Consider the following 18,834-nt stretch of genomic DNA (forward strand, 5'->3'; position numbering starts at 1 on the left):
TCTGATGTTTGAAAAGCCAGCTAAAGGAAAATTACAATAACTTGAATCTTTTTTCGAGTATACCTTAAGTAATATCCAGGGACGGATCTAGGGGAAGGGTGCAGGGGTGGCCCCCCCTCTCCTAACAAAAATCCTGGATCCGCCCTGAATAACTTTGAATTCATCTTGATAATCAGACAGTTTTCCCTTTCATTAGCTTGGAGAATTTTGATTGTAGCTCAGAATGTTTGCAATTCAAAGACCCAACACATCCGTGACGAGGCAGCTGTTGTAAGTGGCCATGGAACAGTTAATTTTTCTTTCTTAATAGCGGAGACTAAGGAATAACGTAGCTGACTAGTGACGTCTTTTTTTGCAGAATACCAGTTGTATTAGAAAGCAGCAGGTCATCTGGGGGGGGGGTGCATCACTCCGGCTACCCGTAGGGACGTCACGCGGAACTCCAAACTCATAGGAAGCCATGATGTAATAATGGCTCACGGTATTGCTCGTGGGCGCGCACGCAGGGCGAAGTTGCCCAATAATTTAATTAATAATATCCTGTTCCCACGAAAATCAGCTGTCAGTCCCTGAGAAAACATCGCAGAAGCAGTCACGCGTGACATGGTTTCTTCTGATTGGTTTAAATTGGCGGCCCTTTGTTTCACGCGGCAAAGTGTATCTAAAAATAAATCAATTTGTGACTGTTCTGGGGCAAGACCTCAAAGTGATAGATCAACACTCTAATTCACTCTTGTAATAATAATAATAATAATAATAATAATAATAATAATAATAATAATAATAATAATAATAATGATAATGATAATGATAATGATAATGATAATGATAATGATAATAATAATGATAATGGGAATTACTGTCTGCCAGTTCGATGCTCCCTTCTCCGTGGCTAGCTCTACAGCTCGCTTGGTTCTTGTCGGCAGAGAGGACTTCACCCGTTCTAGCCTCTCATGCATGCACTCATCCTTCTCCTTACGCGCGCTTATTTGCAGTGTTTTTACTTCTGACGCATCCGGGGTCTGATGCACTTGCTCCACAATTTGCCTTACTAGGGGATCTGTGACCCTGACTGAAGCGTCATATTCTTTGGGTGAGGCTCTGGCTGGATCTATTAGCCCAAGCCCTCCCTGAAGCGCACAGGAAGCGCAAGGAGTTCGCGCTCGGTTTCAGCTATTGCGTGGTTTGTAATAGCTGGCATGAGGACTTCGCTTATCGCACGCTCTAAAGGCTCTAATAATAAAAGGCTCTAAAGTCTCTAATAATCGGCTCTAAAGGCTCTAATAATAATAATAATAATAATAATAATAATAATAATAATAATAATAATAATAATAATAATAATTATAATAATAATAATCAATAAGCCTAACATGGCGGTCCTTTACAGCGTACATTCTTTATATTGGACATCCATGCTGATCAGACAATAAATAAATTTTTGGAAAATGTAAGACGCAAAGATCATTTAGATCGGTGGGGATGTCGTCCCAAAAAAAGAGTAATAATAATAATAATAATAATAATAATAATAATAATAATAATAATAATAATAATAATAATAATAATAATAATAATAATAATAATAATAATAATAATATAAGGAACGTGGCAGAAAAGAAACCCGTTCCCTCCCCCAGTCCCTTGCTCGGCTCACTTCACTTGCCGATTGTTTTTTCGCCACGTTCCTCAGTTTTCGCGCCATGATCTTCAACTGCAGAGCGTAGTCCCAGGCTACGTAGGTTCGGCTGACTCAGAAGGGACTGCGAGCAGTCTACGATATCACCGGTTCGAATTCTCACGGTAATTTAAATTGTGAAAACTTTTTAATGAGTGGAATAATCGATTACGAATATTCAACTATCAGTTTTGCCGCAGGTTCTCTCTGCTTTGGTGAAAATTTGTTGCAATTTAATTATGTATCTTATGTATCTACATAGTTTTTGAAAGTAATGAGTAATAGCTTCTTTTTTCGCATTTTTCGCATTCGTTCAATTGCGTGTGCAAAATGTTGCACATTTACGCCAAGTTCCACATTAATTATATGCGAAAATGTCAAACTCTCACGAAAGCCGGCAATTTATGAGACAGACTAATTTATCATGTCCATCGATAAGACTTCTAATTCGGAGTTGACGTACTGGTGACATTCTTACCACTTTTCACTCTCGACAACAGTGTTCAGGCTTAGCATTTCATATTTAAATTTATCATCGTTTGAGTGATGAACCAATTAATCTTTTAATTAACATATCGGACAGCTATCAACTGTTAATATAGAAAAGTCCTATATTTGACCCTTGGCATATACTTTTGAGTAAGATTGCACTGTAGATGTGCTGTTTCAAACAGAAACAAAATTATCGTTCATCGAAGTTCAAGTCCTTTGTTTTGGGATCAACTACTGACACAGCAGAGTGGAATTTGATATGCAGGCAGTGTCTAGAAATTGGTGACACACCGAGTGGCAAAGTGAGTTCATTTTCAATATTTCCTTCAAAAGGTATCAAAGAATTGAGGTTACAAACTTGTATAAAAGCTAGGAGTTTGTCATTGTTAGTGTAACTAGCCTAGGAAGTTTAACGCAGATCTGAATTGGTCGCAGTTTTCTCTTTGCGTTGAGCGCAATTGTTATTAGGCTGTCATTAAAATCCTAGTCTAATCTTCTCTTTCTTATTTATTGAGGCCAGAGTAAGGAGTACTATTTAATTTCCAATTGTACGGCGGCACTCTTCGGCCATCTCAGTTATGAAGATTCCACAGGGCCCGGAGCTTCGCTTCCTTTCTGCTGTCTCCCGTACCCTTTCTACGTAGGCCCGATTTTTCCTTTGCAATTTTGCCCTCTGTCCAAGGACCTCCTCCTTCCAAGTTTGTGGTTACAGTTTACCGATTGACCTGATGATCAATGGCCATTTTAAAGAAGACCGATGATTACATTTTTGAAAGGCTTCAAAGAAGGTGCGAGATTCTCGCAACCTCTCTCGATTATATTCATTGGATGACAGATTTATGGCTTCTCCACCAAACTTTCGAAATTTCTTTTTGTCATTTCTCGCCTTTCTCAGTTAGCAGCTCCTCAATGAACCGAATCACTTGAAATATATAGCAATGATTCATCGCCAGAGAATTCAAGGCATGAATACTTAAACTTTGCAATGCAGCTAATATCGAGCCTCTATCAGCTTGAATCAATTTATCTTTGTTAACTACGGAATTACGTTAAAAATGGAGCACCTGTTACTGTCAATACCAGAGAGATACCTACAATAGCTTTACTTAATTGACTCGTTCGAAAGTCCACTGTTCACAACAACAAGATACATGTGATCGCTATTGATGATACATATTGTTGCCGCCCTTTCATGGGATGTCTCAGCCTTCAACTAATGACCTCAGTTCCACACGGTCACCTGCTCCAAACTGCACAAAACAAAGCTAACAAAGCTCTCCAGATTGTCAGCTGTGTTACGTGTTTTACAAGTGGAGAGAAAAAAACGAATTTCGCTAAAACAATTTGTTTTCTTTGAAGCACTGCACTGACAACAAAAATCATACTACTGTGGTCCGGACAAAGCCACACCGGGCGACTGAACTATGTGTTAGCCAAGAAAATTCATTGTATTCTTCACAGAGCCAAAATAGGAGGTATAATTAACAGTGGGCTTGAGCGCATTGACGAAAGGTCGGCATTTTTTCTAAGAAAGCCGGCATCCCAATCTTCATCTTTGTTGCACCGAAGGCTTGAAGATTTGACGCATTCCTCACCAAATGGACGAAAGTTGGTTATTTTCTATGGTATCGTTTATGTCACCTTTACCAGCGAAATTCGCAGCTGCTATTTTTATGTATGTAGGTCAAAAACAGTCGCTCATTTTTGAAGGGAACTCTGTCAAACTTCAGCGCGGTCAGCGATGACGTGATCAGCATATATTCCAAGCATTTCACACACACTTCATTCATGATGTGATATTTCCGTGCACAGACAAACGTAAATATAAGGCTTCTTCGAAGGAAAGCTTTAACGTCCTTACCACGGGGTATTAAAACCTTAACTTCTCTCAACGTATACTAAAGCCCGTTTTTTAAAAGTCATATCTTCTTTCCCAAAGCTTCAATAGTTATGTGAAATGCGGTAATACTGAACATGTACTGGTCAATCACTTCCGCCAGTCAAGTACCTCTTCACGCGCTGATATCCTAACGTCATTTCCGGTCCGTATCAACTTGAATAAACTTTTATGATTGCCAAATTTGAAACAATATTTACGAATAAGTTATTCTCCTTTTAGCTTGTGTAAACAATCTTATTCCCCAAAATGAATCTTGGCATAAAATACAAAAACAAAAGAAAAAAAATCGAAAGCGTTGATTGTCAGTTAGTTAAACACAGTTAGGTTCCTTTCTCAATTTATTTTTCTTAAAAATCATCGAAAAAAAATGGTTACGTTGGGCCGCTATCATGCATCAACTGAGTTGATATGGTAGATTGACCATAGTAAACAAGTCCCGTTTCTAGAAAGCCCCAACTTTTCGAGTGTTCCAATTCTCTCTGTATCTCCAGGAGCACACAGCTCGTTTTTCTGGCGAAGATTTTTTGTTCTTTTACTGTTCCATTTGAAAAGAACTAATTGCATCACAGCATGCCACTCTCAAATTTGGACGAGTAAAACATAGTACATCTGCTTTGATCGGATCACAGCAGTCGTGCAAGCGAATGTGTTCATTAACGCCTTCAAACAAAAGAATGGCAAAACCTTTTTGGGTAGAAAATTAAACATCAAATAATAGAAATGAGAATAAGGAGAGGTAGGACACTTCCATATTTTATTTCGCGATCATTCGACATATTTTTCTCAAATGAGGCTTCTCCGCTGATGAAAAATATTGCTATTTTGTCTCTTAATTCTATTCCGCCCAACTGAATTTTGAAGACACAAAATGACCTTGAATTGACCCTTTCAGATAGGTTCTGAGTTTTAAGCTTTGCCACCCGTTGTTTGTCACAACTGAAGCTATAAACATTGGCCAAACAACGAATGATAACGCACGCACCTGAGACCTAATTCAACCAATCAAAACGCTAGTTTGATGGTTTTCGGATATATCACGCACAAGCTGAACTAAAAATGGAAATTCGAGTCTATCCTACCGCTTTCGCTGCCACGCTTCAGTAAAATTCGTGGAAAACAGCCTTTGTAAAAGAATAACCAATTTTCGGTGGGTGTAACAATCTCATAGATTTAGCCTTTAATTTTTTGTGATCCAGAGCGCGTCCGATGTCTTTCTATGGTAAGTGAATGTCTCTGCTTATCACAACTGTGCCATCTTTCCAACGCGTCTAACGCGTTTATCAATTGTTATTCTGGAGTAATTGCAGAATGTTCAAAATTTTCGGGCTTTGTCCTGTTTGAAAGGGAAATTTGAGTTGTCATCGATCGCAGAATAATTTAGGCTTTGTGGTTTCGATTGTGGTTGTCATTAATCAATGTGTGTATGTGTCTGTCCAATCTTTCAGAATTTTTAGGTTAACGTTGACTTGTTTGCCATATCATTGGAAGAAGTTAATGCTGCCGGCGCATACAGCAAGATGAGTGCTATCTTTCATCAAGCCGTGTTAGAGGGCGACACAACGAAAGTCAAGTTTATACTGAAATACGGACAAGGAATACGAGTGAATCAACCGAATAAGCATGGTGTGACTGCTCTACAGCAAGCTTGTATAAATGGCAATTTGAGTATGGCTAACTTCCTCCTCGAGAGTGGTGCTGATTTGAAAGTTGTAGATTGTGACGGTCGCTCTGCGCTGCATCTCGCCTCTGAACGGGGTCATTTGGACATTGTAAGCTTGCTCATAAACTCAACTTGTGTTGATGTTAATGCTAGAGACAGTTCTGGCAAAAAGGCCGTCGATGTTGCTCAGAACGAGCAGGTTAGAGCGTTACTTTCACAAGCAATACTCTCAGAGAGTTTTAAACAGAGATGTGGCGTCTCAGACAGCTGGGATCATGGCAATTTTGACTTTAAAAACGTTCCCGGTTGGCGTAACTCCATATCGAGTACATCTACGGACTCTGGAGTATCTGAGGACTCTACGTTCAGTCAAGATAGTGGACTAGACTATAGATATCCAAGCAGATACTACAAAACCGCTAATAACGTTGAGCGATTTTGCGACAATTATACATGTGACACGAATCGCCAACAGAGAGCTGAAAGGGGGGACTTTATTTACGCCCGCCGGGTTGAGCCTATCGCTCGACAAGCAACTGTAATAAAAAGCAACTCGTTTACTGGATCACGGCATGAATATAGCGACAAATTAGAGAGCGCTGCGCTCGAGAACGACGAAGACACGCACGGGGGAAGGTATAATCGGCGACAAAATAAAAATCGCAGAGACCCTTCACGACGCAAGACTGTAACCTTTGGTGAAAGTGAAGCGTATTATATTTCTTCAAACGAAGAACAGTGGTATCCGAAATTGCATTCGATGTATCGAGCGCCAGCTTCAGTTCAGAGCGGAAACAGATACTCTTCACCCGGCGAAGGCTGGGATACTACGAGTAACACCTATCACAAATCGAACCTTGCGCGATTTACTCAACGAAGTGGTTCCATTCTAAGAGAAAACGTAACAAGTTTGCCGGTTGACGAACACAGAAATGTCTCACCAAGAGGAGAGAATATAAAGAGAAGCATTCATCCAGGATTCTCAGATATTTAAAATACAGTACGTTCTTTCTAGCTAAGGAAAAATTAGTTTCTGTGCATAAATTATGCATTCTTCGCTTGTATACGCGTCATGTGTATTGGCGTTATTATTTTGCGGTAGGAAACCATTATTGTGTGAAAGATATTCATATTTAACACTTAAAACATGTAAATACCAATGTGGGCAATTTCCTGACATTTTGTTGATTTCAGATGTATTTTCCCTGGTTTTAGCCAAAATTGATTTTTGAGTTGTAGATATTTTAATTTTTCATTTTTGGAATCTTATATATTCAAGACATATCTATTTAGGTGTGATGATGGTGTTTTATTTGCAGCTGCAGGTCCACTCAGCCAATGACACATTTTGTCCTCCGATATTAAGTGTATTTCATTGGTATTGAGATGTATTTATTACAATGTGTCATGTCTTTTTTTGGATTCTTAAATCACATTTTAAAGTTCTCGCTGATTTAATTAATTTACTTTTGAATAGAAATAGAATATTAAAACGCGTGTCTTGGAAACAAAATCCTGGTGTTTTGAGGGTGTAGAATATGTACATATGAAAAATCTTAGCAACTACTGCCTTTTAAACGAGAGCTCAAAAATTATTCAAATAAATTTTAATTCTCTAGAAAATCATGATTGTCATGTTTATATGCTAGCCGTGACATGAAATGTCAAGACATTATCTGTAAGATGACCAAAGTTCTGCCTTGAATACGTAATGGGCGCGACGTGGCAACTTGAATGAAAGCATAAGAAAAAACAATACTTCTTGAAATACATTTGGGTTATCGTTGCTCCATCTTTCAGTATATTTAGTGAGAAGGGTGGTCAATTAAAGATGAAAAAGATCCTCTTTCATGTGCCGACTGATTCAGCAGCCCTCTTTATTCGACTTTTTTTGAAGTCGATCTCGAGAATGCATAAAAAGCATACAACTTCGCTAAATACTACGTTGCGCGAAGCTTGCCGCGAAACGTTTCACGTGAAAGGAGCTCGCAAGTTAGTTAACGTCTGCCAAAGATATTTAATTAGTTTACTTCAGTCAGTAAAGCTTGCTACAATCGTTTGCACCGGCGTTTTATTGCTGGATTGGTTCGATGATCATCAGACCATCAGGGTGTTAACCTGTTTTGTTGGCTGGACTGAATGCAACTTTTGATTCTAATTTATAACTTCATAACCGGTTGTTCAAATAAATAAGTTCGGCAACATCGTTTCTTCCCTTCAAGGCTTTCTTGCTGGACTTAATACTTTTTGCGGCGTTTTTGAAGCATTTTATACACGGATTTGTAAAACAAAAATGTTTTATCTCGTGTAAAATGTGTTTATTTTATTTCAACCGTTACTGATCGCGTCAACCGAGAGAAAATCAAACATTAGTCCTACCAGGAAAACAATGCTTCATAGGTTAACTGGGTCACACAGATGGTCTACAACACAGGTAACCGGGTAGATTTCAATCATGCAAACTTTGCACGAAGTTACTTTATCGGTTCTCCATAAATAGGTGTTGTCCGAAGTGTGAACGCTTGGAGAGGTATTGCTCATGCAGCTATTACAACGTAATTGGGTGCATAGCAATTTTTTCTCACGAGCTTAAAATGATGTTTACTTTGTAGAGTTTCCTGTTCTTTGTGAAAACTAATTTGCGACACAAAAGAACTCATTTCGGCTTAAACACTTAAGCAAACACCTCTATTCGATTCACGATCAATTCTACGAAAAAAGTACATATAGGCCGGGGATGTCGGTGCATCTTCACTATAGAGTTATGTAGACTGATGGTCACTGATAGTTTATGTGCTGATTTGAACAAGTAGTAGTTTTTACGCGGCATTTTAACTTCTATCAAAGTCTCCGACAATCTGAACCTGAATAAATTTGAGGTGTGTCACATCGAACTTTCTGGCTTTACCAGCTGGGGTGCTGAAAAGCTAGGCTCAGTTGTCTCAGCTCTCCTCTGACAGAGACAGACTTTGGGCTTTCCGGGTTCACCGTGGCAAGCCGTTAACATAAAAGGCGCAGTTAAAGACAATCATGAAGAAATCAAATGATAAAAATAGAAATTAAATTAAAGGAAGATGTTGTTTTGGCGGCGGTTCAGATTACCGTCATATTCAACAATGTATTCGGTACAATGGAATCTTTCTAGCAACAGAAGAATAGGAAGATAGAAACACTGGAAAGGTCGAAAATATTGCAAAACAACTCGCTTTGCTCTTAACTTGGAAGATTCTAGTTTCAGACGAAAGAAACAGCCATCAAAACAATGAACAAAGTCGAAGTACGGGCGGACTTTGAAAAAAAAAAAATTCCTTTTTGAGAAAATTTCCTCATTAGCACAAAATGAAAACTTGTTTCGCCTTCTAGGATCTTCCAAATGATTTATGACACACCGAGTTCATTATAAAGGCGCTTTACCTGGAGGGTTACTCTCTGAACAGAAACCGAACGCTTTTCTTTTATAATCTATTAGAAGTGCAATTATCTTTGGTAAAAACTCAAGAGGAAATTCGTGGTAACAGAAAAGGAAATGATCAAACTAATTTTGAACAGCCTGGTAACGATGTCGCTTTTGAAGTGGAAGCTGAAATGTAATAAAAATAAAAGCCACTGCAGTACAATTGTTTGAATGATATCTGCCCATAAAACAAAAATTGGACAAAATGAAAACAACTCTTTAGGGCTGTTCCTTGTGTAAATTCATATTCTCTATGAAATGCGCATGTGACTCTACAATCCACTTTCAACCTCCTTTCGACCCTAGAGCTCGTCTTCTTTGCGCACGTCTGAGACAGCATGCATGGCGCAGCATAGGGGTAAAGCATAATTATTATCAATACGCGCAGCCAAATGACAAACTGCCCTCTGTAAAACGAACCTTTCTGCGGACCAAACGGGAAATGCACAGGCTAAAAATGCATTTGCCGCCCTGATTCTGATTGGCTGCGGTGATGTCAAATAACTTCGCTCGGCCAATGAGATCCTGAGAATACCATTTCAAAGCCAGAGTTGGCGCGAATTTTTGTGGATGAGATTTCCGCTCTTTTCCCCCTTCAAAATTTGCTCTTGTTTAGCTGATCGTATTGTAGCAACAACGTTCCATACCATAGTTTCATGCTACATCTCTGTTAAACTTTTTTTTCTTATAAAATGAATTTGTACGATTTGTCCTTGTGTGTTAATAATTGATAATCACGTCAACTTTTGTCGGGCATATACTTTATTTGTGTCCTTCGTAGCATCATTTGCAACCTCGCTCCCCTCGGAAACAAATATACTATACCAAGAGAGTATGAAGGTAAGAGACGTAATCCCTCATATTGGCCCTATTCCCATCGTAATCCCTCTTAAGTTTTTTTTAGATCTCCTGCGAGATCCGGTATTCCCACGAGAGTTAACTGACAGCCAATCGTATGTCCCCATTTTCGCGAAAGAACGCGAATCATTGCGTGGGAATTCGCTCAGCTGTCTACATTGGTAAAAATGGGGACATGTGATTGGCTATCAGTTAACCCTCGTGGGAATACGGGATCTCGCAGGAGATCTAAAAATGACTTAAGAAGGATTACGATGGGAATAGGGCCAATATGAGGGATTACCTCTCTTACCTTCATACTCTCTTGACTATACTGCGAGATGCCAGTGATGAGAGAGATGCGAGATGCCAGTGAAGGGCATAATAAATACATCGGAAAATATTGATCACCTGAAATCTTAGAAGTGGGGGACTGAGCTGTGGATATAATGGGTTTTTTCAGCACGTAAGGTGTTAGGGCAACCTCTACCAGTTCCACTTTGTTTTTCGTTTGGTCCGCACATATGGTTCTTAAACCATCACATATCTTAAAGATAGATACGAATTTGTATTCATTTGTCAGAATATTTTAGTTTTGGGATGATCGCCTACTAATGTTAAGACAAATGTACAAATACGAAAATAGAACATATAGGTACAAGAGGACTGGATAAAAGCAGTGATGAAATTAATTTAAAGAAAAACACAACACTCCTGAGGTTTACAGACATGTTTCGGCAGTTGCCTCTGCCATCTTCAGTGTGAAATGAACAATAAATTCCAGTGAAATATAAATATTAGAGAAATTACAATAATAATAGCAATAATTAAGACTATGACAATAGTAATTCAAAATTAAACCGAAAGTTCTAAATTAACATGTTTGACCTGTGCGTTAAGTGTTGGTTTGTCCCAAAATATGTGCAACGCCTCTTTGGTTTTAAGAGCAAATCGTCAAAATTGTCACGGGAGCATGCAGAGAGACATGCTAACGAGCTTTCCAGATGCTTGAAAATTTGTGAGGTCCTGTCCGTTTTCAAGTGTTCCCTTACACGTGCGTTGAAATGTCGGGTGGTCTCACCAACATACTAGGGACCTTAAGCACGGGCGTTTTTGTGGCATGAGACGCCGACGGCAACCGGAAGTGACCTGTTTTCCCTTTCAACTTGTCTTCACACAACCACATTTACATTGCTAACTATCTTTTCTCCATTAGAGATGATAAGTGCAAAAATTGGTGAGACACCACTGTCCTGGCACGCGAAATGTTCTCTTCCGGTTGCCGTCCGTGACTCAAAAACGCGCGTACTTAAGCTCCTTAGTAAGCTGCATAGCCTGCTCACGAAAATTTATAAACTACACATGATCGGAGTCCATTCATCCTGAAGAAAAACCTGTATCCATCTAGGCTTTTAGAAAGAATCATTAACCGTAGTGTCACTCAGCATGTAACAGGCAACTCTGTAAGATCAACTGGTGATCAAGCGCCCAATACCTTTTATTTCAAATTACCCTACATAGGTTATTTTTCTAGCATCGCCCAAAAGCGCATTCGTCGACTTTCACATTTCTATTGTAATAATGCAAACATTGTGTTAGCGTTTTCCTCCTTCAAAGTAGGTAGCCTCTTTAGTGTGAAAGACCCTATCCCCAATGGACTCCGATCATGTGTAGTTTATAAATTTTCGTGTGCAGGCTGTAAACACTCACCATCTTAGTTTCAATACAATAGCGAGAATCAGGAGCTCATCAACGGGACCCTCTATCTCCACTAATTCCTTGAGTCAACCCTTTCCAGTGTAACGTTATTTTGAGGAACAGGTTTTTCCCGCGAAAAAAATTCTTAATTCCCTTGACGCTGAGATAGCTTTGTTTTGATTGGCTTTTATAACAGTGGCAATGCTTTATCTCCCAAGGTAGGCATTCTATAAATAAATCTACCCCGGAAAGAGGATATAGGAGATAGATGTTCCCCTTGATGAGTTCCTACAAGAATGCACCATTTGGACAATTCTGAGTATGAGGGGACAATTAATTTCCATCGGAATCTATTTAAGGGAAACTGCCCGCCGACTAATGAATAAGTTTAAACCGAACAAAATAACTTCTGCAATCAAATTTGATCGACAATTTCTTTCAAAAAGTGTGTGTGTATCGAAAAAAATGAATTTTAGAATCACTTATTTTCACTGTTCAAATTTCCCGGGCGCCGCCATCTTGAATAATTGAGACGTGTGACGGTCGCCTAAGGAGCTTTTGTTTTGAAACAATAGGGCAACCCGGCGACACGTCGCAATTATTCAAGATGGCGACGCTCACCCAAAACAAGCGTTTTTGAAATTGATTGATTGATTGATTGATTTATTTGTTTCAGATACACACGCTTTCATTGGAAAAGGTTCGAGCAATTTTTGTTGTAAGCCTTATGTTCGGTGGTTTAATTTTTTTTTTGTTTTAGTGAAGGTCCCGTTTAATAATTGCCTTTCTTCTTGGAGTCTCCGATAACTTAGTGGGAGAGCATCCGAACTACAGTTGGTAGTAATGAGAAGGTCGTAGCTTCGACTCGTGCAAAGGAGAACTCGGATTTTTCCTATCATCCCTTATAGCTTAATTAGTGGCAGAGCATGCGAAGTAGTAATGGGAAGGTTTTAGGTTTGACTCTTGCAATGGGGCACTTGGATTTTTCCGATCATCTCCTATAGCTTAGTGGCAGAGCATGCAAAGTAGTAAAGGTCGTAGGTTCGACTCGTGCAAAGAAGCACTCGGATTTTTCCGATCATCCCCTATAGCTTAGTGGCAGAGCATCCGAAGTAGTAATCGGAAGGTCGTAAGTTCGACTCGTGCAAAGGAGCACTCGGATTTTGCCGATCATCCCCTATAGCTTAGTGGCAGAGCATCCGAAGTAGTAATCGGAAGGTCGTAGGTTCGACTCTTGCAATGGAGCACTTGGATTTTCCCGATCATCCCCTATAGCTTAGTGGCAGAGCATCCGAAGTAGAAATCGGAAGGTCGTAGGTTCGACTCTTACAGTGAAGCACTCATTCTCACTCAATGCAGTACATTTTTTTTCAAATATCTTCAAGTCTCCCGCCATCAAAAACTATATCTTATCAAGACCTTACAAATTTAAAAGGAAACTTTCCTTGAATAAAAGATAGGTTGAGTGTATGTTAGAAAGAGCCAGGATTTAGCAAAAGGCTAATACCTCGCTTGCGTACATTTGCTTTCATTGCATGCGTAAATTATTTTTAATTTTATCGCTAAAATTTCTCTGCGATAATCATCATTGTTTTTATAATGAAACTATTTATGAAAAGCAAACACCAATTAAGCAAACGAACCTAAAAATTTGAAATGGCTGCCCAGCAGTTAGTCTTGATGCTATCAAAGATAAGCGGACGCTAATTGGTTTGTTAAAATTTCGTTTTAAAAAATATTAAGTGAGGTAATCGGCCTCTCTTGATTTATTTATTGGCTAAAGACCACAAAGCGTCGATAACTTGGTGTGTCAGACTGAGTTACCATAGTAAGTTGCTAAAACGGGCGAAACGTTCTTTTCTGCATGACTGCTACACTTCAGTTAAAACATCGTCAGTCGATACGTCTAATTTTCCATCCATCGCGGTGAACTTCGCGAGAAGTCAATGTCAGTGCAAGAGAGAAAAAAAACATGGCAATATCTCAAACCTCTCGCCAAGTCTATTCAGAAGACGACAATTTTTTGATCGGCGATGATTTCATGTCCGAGCGTCTCCGACGGGAAGCAAGGCAGCTTCATCTTAGCAAATTTCCAAGAGTTCGTCGAGAGGCCCACTTCGCACGCTACAGAAATTCTTTTCTAAAATGTGACTTGTATCAGACAAATGATCGAATTGAACAAGAAAGAAAACTTCGGCTTGCTGAAATAGAGAGTGCCCAAGCCGCCATATTGAACCAGAGCAGAAAGAAAACTCGACGCGGAAGTCAGGAAATTGTCTGTGAAAAGAATACCGGAACAGGTTTAATAAATGCTCGGACTAGAAATGGAAGGAGGGAGGTTGGAGACAAGGATAGCCAGGGGTTTTTGCGGTCCACTTCGACAATGTCCTCGTCCTTGGAGGAAAACGGCAACTGCGTGGAGAGCCAAGAGCACACGATTGTAGCGAAACCGAGACTCCAGGTTACATCGTCAATGAGTTTCAATCGAGATACGAAAATTGCAATTGAGGATGAAAAAACCTGCCAAGGAACGTTTTTTAATGAAAAGGTGGATTTTAAACTCGGAAATTTGGATGAAAAACCTAGCCGGGCAAAGGTAAGAGCGTCGCCGTCGTTTGAAGCAACGACAGAAGATAAGTTAGTGACAAACGCGGACATAAGTCCTCGTTTATCCATTGTGAGTCGCTCAAGGGCTTCATCATTGTCAAAAGACTGTAATTTTTCAAGAAACCTGGACGGAGGAATCAGTGATGCGACGTCACAGTCCGTCACCATTGGCAAGGAAGCGTGATTTGGCGGAAACAAAGGAGTTACCGAATCTTGCGGCCTCGAGCGCGTCACGAGCGTCATCTGTGGCGGGAAAAGAACTTAATGTTGCCGTTTCTAGTCCTTCACGATCGCCATCGGTTATGAGAAGGCGTGAATTGGTGGGAACGCTGGACCTACTGAACATTCCAACATCGACTGCATCACGAGCGTCATCTGTGGCGGGAAAAAGAAACAGTGTTGCTGTTTCTAGTCCCTCGCGATCGTCTGCGGTTGCAGAGAGGCGTGATTTGGCGGGAACACAGGACGTACTAAATATTGATACTTACAACTTGTCACGAGCATCATCAAGAGGAGAAAAACGACATAGCGTTGCCATCTCAAGTCCCTCACGACTGTCAGCAGTAGCAAAGAACAAAGCGCGGACACAGCTGCGTGTTGGTGTAAATCGGTGTAAGAAATTGTCTGCCGAGAAAGATTGCAAATTGTTAAATAACCAAGTTAAAAAAGCTAGCGGGACTAGGATGAGATCTTCAAGGGTCTCCTCAGCCGTAGTTGAACGGGACGTGGCAAAGATACCCAGCGTACAGGGAACGCCGTCGACTAATATGGAAGATAAAAGAAAGTAATATTTGCGGCCGTTCGGTCGTAGCTAAAAATGTGGATATATCCAGTGACGATGACAGGGCCACTAGGCCACGAGGAAGTTCTGAAAATTAATTGAAGAGGACAATAGACTGGCAGAAGCAGTGAAAGCGGAATCAAACCAGAGATTTATATCTGCCTCCAGATATAGTGATTCTCTCATGAGGCGAAGCACTGTAAGCCATGCATCAACACATGAATCAAAAAGGCGACGGTGCTCGAAGAAATTTCGAAGTCACTCAGCTCAAGAGCGGAGGATATGGACGGAATTTGATAGGATCATGAGGGGTTTCATAAACGCTTTACCTGTTGAGCACAAATCCGTTAACTTGAAAATGCCATTAGCGAAGCTGTCGTGGGAAAGGATACGTGCCGCAAAAAACAACCAAAATCCCATGACTCCGTTATACTTTCGTTTTGGTGTATCGGATAGAATAGTTTTTCGAAATTAGATGTTTTTAACGATTTTGAAAAAACACCGAAAACACAGGTGCATCTTTTGGGGAACTCAAATCAATTGCAACGCGCGAAAACGTTTCCTTATCTATAGGCCAGGAACTTTGATATGCAAGTGAGGCAGAAGTTGGGGCTCAGACAGAATAGGGAACAGCAACGTCGACAAAAACTTCGCTTTAAAAATGTAACTCCCCGCTAATGTAAGATTCCTCCATTTTGTTCTAGTTGTACAATTAAAGCAAAGTATCCTATCACTTTACAGAAACTGCCTTTGAAGTAAAGATGGAGGACAAACGATTCACTGTAGAAGATCTCATGTTGCATTTGGTAATTTTCTATGGACTTAAAGATCTTTAAAGATCTACAACTTATGAAATACCAGGATTTCTCCTGTTACTAAAAAATCATATCTTCACCACGCGCAGTGAACATATCGTTTTTATCTTTCACATGTGAGAATATAGGTGTCGTCATGGTAACGAAAACGATTAGCCAATAAAACCCGAGCTTTCTCTTCATTTTAAGGTACTTTTGTGCTTTAGTATAATTCTTGTCTACTACATTAACATTTTTATTGCAAGATTTTACATTATCATGATTTTTTTTTCATAACTTTCATATCTTGTTTCATGTTACACAAGATGCGTGTTTTTGCGGTTGGTGACCACTTTTTCATCATCTCGAAAAGGAGTAAAAAACAAGCTGTTTTAAATCTAGACATTTCATCAATATCTATATAATAGACAGAACATTACATGGCCACTTGAGGATATGAATTTTATCTTCGAGTGCTGAAAGTTGAAAAATATCAGCCTCCAAACCTTATGCGCATGCTCAGTACGGAAAACTCGTCGTCGATTCTCGTCGTCTGATCTGAATCTCCCTAATATTGTCATACAGAGTACCGCAAAATATGCGTCAGTTAAACTTCGTCTTCTAACCAATGATACCGGAGCTTGTTTTAATACGTCATATGCGCAAATGAGTATGACTTGTATATATGGAGTCAATTTTCAACAACACTCTGATTTTTAGCAAGGGAAATGTTCTAATAACAATCTCTCAGACAATGAAAAAATGGCAGATTTTCAACAATTTAGATTTTGTGAGGTCATTACCTCTATCTTCACTCCAAACTTTCCATTTTTAGCCGCATTCTACGAGCCTCACATATGAATGCTTTCTATAGACGTTCTTTACATAAATGCATCGTCTTCATGGCATCTCGCCTCGACTAGTGCATTCAAACCTCCAAAGTTGTCCAAAAAAACGCACTTCATAATCAATGATTACACCTAGTAATTGAAATGAGACTAATAAACATTTAACACTTAGGACAGCAATGCCGTGTAACAAACTATGCGCTACGTTCGATCAACACAGACAGTGATAAGCAAAACTAGAAAGCAGCGCTGATCATGCTAGATTTGGCCGATCGTAGTTCCATTTTGAAGAGAATGCCTTGCATGGTGAACGTTGTTTGATCTGTGCTAACAGTGGTGTGTTCATGCTCATCACTGTTTGTGTTGATCCAACGTAATGCACAGATCTTTACAAGGCATTGCAGTCTTTAGTAATAAATGTTTGTTTTTGAAATATAAAGACTAAATAAATGATAAATAAATGAAAATAAAATAAATATTGTATAAGAAATGACAACTAGGTTGTAAAATTCTCTGTCGCCTTTTGGAGGCATTGACTGCAGAACCTAAATCGCTTATTATTTATAAGCCAACAAGCTAGTGGTATCTCAGACTTTCATGATCATTTATTTACAAAGGAGTGATTTTTTTTACCGCTGTATGGCAGGTTATTTTTGGCAGACATCGCTTTCCATGTACGGGCACCTACGTTGACGTAATTGTGCCCCAGTTACAAGTGTACACAAAGCAATCAATCTGTAGACCAACATCTTCAAGAACAAGAAAACAAAACTTAATCCCCAAGGCTATTTAACGATAGGCCATTTCCGAGTTCATATCCGCCTCCTCTTCAAAGCGAGTCTAAGTGCAAAGTTTTTGTGATGGTAATTAGTTCTACTTTACATATGAATGAAAACTAATTTTCATAAGAAAAACTTTGCACTTAGACTCGCTTTGAAGAGGAGGCAGACATGAACTCGGAAATGGCCTATTATTCCATGAGCGCGCGTTGGATATGAGATGGTAAATAGCCAACGAGGCGCGTGTTGAAAAATGTTGAAACGAAGTTGAATATCGATGTTGAATGAGACTAAAAGCATTTAAAATTTGCTTCAGGCAACCATTCAACATTTCTTTCGTCATCGCGAATGTTGAATGAAGTTGAACCCGTTTGCCCCCCTCTTTCAACATTGTTTGGTATGCGCCTGCGCCCTAATCGGTCTCTCTATGACATATCCATGTTCGTATCCATAGTAACAAGTCTGTATCCATAGTAACAAATGCAGGTGAAGCTTTGTTGAATCAAATGTTGAATGACGTGTTGAAACCGTTCGCATACCTCAGCAGTCGACATCTTTCAACAAAATCGAACAGATGTTGAAGCAGTTTTCTCTGGCTTTTACAGGCAAAGAGCCGATTCTTTGTCTTTTTTTTTCCAGCAAACTCAGAAATAACCTTATTTAAGTCCATTTCCTTTATGTTTATAAAGATGTCTAACATCTGGATAGCGAGGATAACCTCGCATCCGACATATGTAATACTCTGAGCCTCTTCATGCTTCATGCTTCTGAAGCTTCGCTTTTCAGTACACGTGGAAATAGGATACTTGAGAAGCGTCTTGACAGCTATATAAACTGTAGGTTAAAATTCTGGGTTGGCAAAGTCCACCATTTCCACCAAGGTCCGGGGAACGTCATCTTCCGTTCTATTTTATTTCATTTTTACCTTCGATTTTTCCACGCACGCAAGTGCGTACAATGCTTACAGGAAGCTACGTCCCTGGTAAGAGAGTTATATACAATTAGACAATATAAAAAATACCCGATAATACTTTTTGTTTGTCCCTCAAAAAGTTTATAGAAGCATTGTTTTTATTTTCTCTTGGGACTTATAATGGTCCCAAGAGAAACTGGAAACAATGCTTATGCAAAATTTTGGAGGGACAAAAAAAAGAGTATTATGGTATTTTTGATATTTGGCTAACACGAGATGCCTTCAAAATTCAATTTACAATTTAAAGCAAGATAAACTGATTGAAACTGAGTTCCCTCATGAATAAATCTGATCTTACGTTTCTTCAGAATCGCTCTGCAAACTACAAGGTAT

General features: G+C 39.4%; 1 protein-coding gene across 3 annotated transcripts; it reads left to right on the forward strand.

Annotated features, from left to right (window-relative positions):
* Positions 1-2,260: 2,260 nt before the first annotated feature.
* LOC137997931 (ankyrin repeat domain-containing protein 12-like) lies at positions 2,261-7,353 on the forward strand. Of its 3 annotated transcripts, none has more exons than XM_068844260.1 (2): positions 2,261-2,472; positions 5,516-7,353. In XM_068844260.1, exon 2 carries the CDS (start codon positions 5,588-5,590, stop codon positions 6,722-6,724), a length of 1,137 nt encoding a protein of 378 aa, XP_068700361.1. In that variant the 5' UTR covers positions 2,261-2,472; positions 5,516-5,587; the 3' UTR covers positions 6,725-7,353. The 3 variants fall into 3 exon arrangements, with proteins under 3 accessions (XP_068700361.1, XP_068700362.1, XP_068700360.1); XM_068844261.1 differs by lacking the exon at positions 2,261-2,472 and adding an exon at positions 4,991-5,217; XM_068844259.1 differs by lacking the exon at positions 2,261-2,472 and adding an exon at positions 4,993-5,289.
* Positions 7,354-18,834: the final 11,481 nt, after the last annotated feature.

This window comes from Montipora foliosa, chromosome 3, assembly GCF_036669935.1.
Source record: "Montipora foliosa isolate CH-2021 chromosome 3, ASM3666993v2, whole genome shotgun sequence".
In the NCBI taxonomy this organism is placed as follows: domain Eukaryota; kingdom Metazoa; phylum Cnidaria; class Anthozoa; order Scleractinia; family Acroporidae; genus Montipora; species Montipora foliosa.

Bases quoted from the DNA above. Each gene is read 5' to 3' on its own strand.
- LOC137997931 (XM_068844260.1), top strand. From the start codon at position 5,588: ATGAGTGCTATCTTTCATCAAGCCGTGTTAGAGGGCGACACAACGAAA.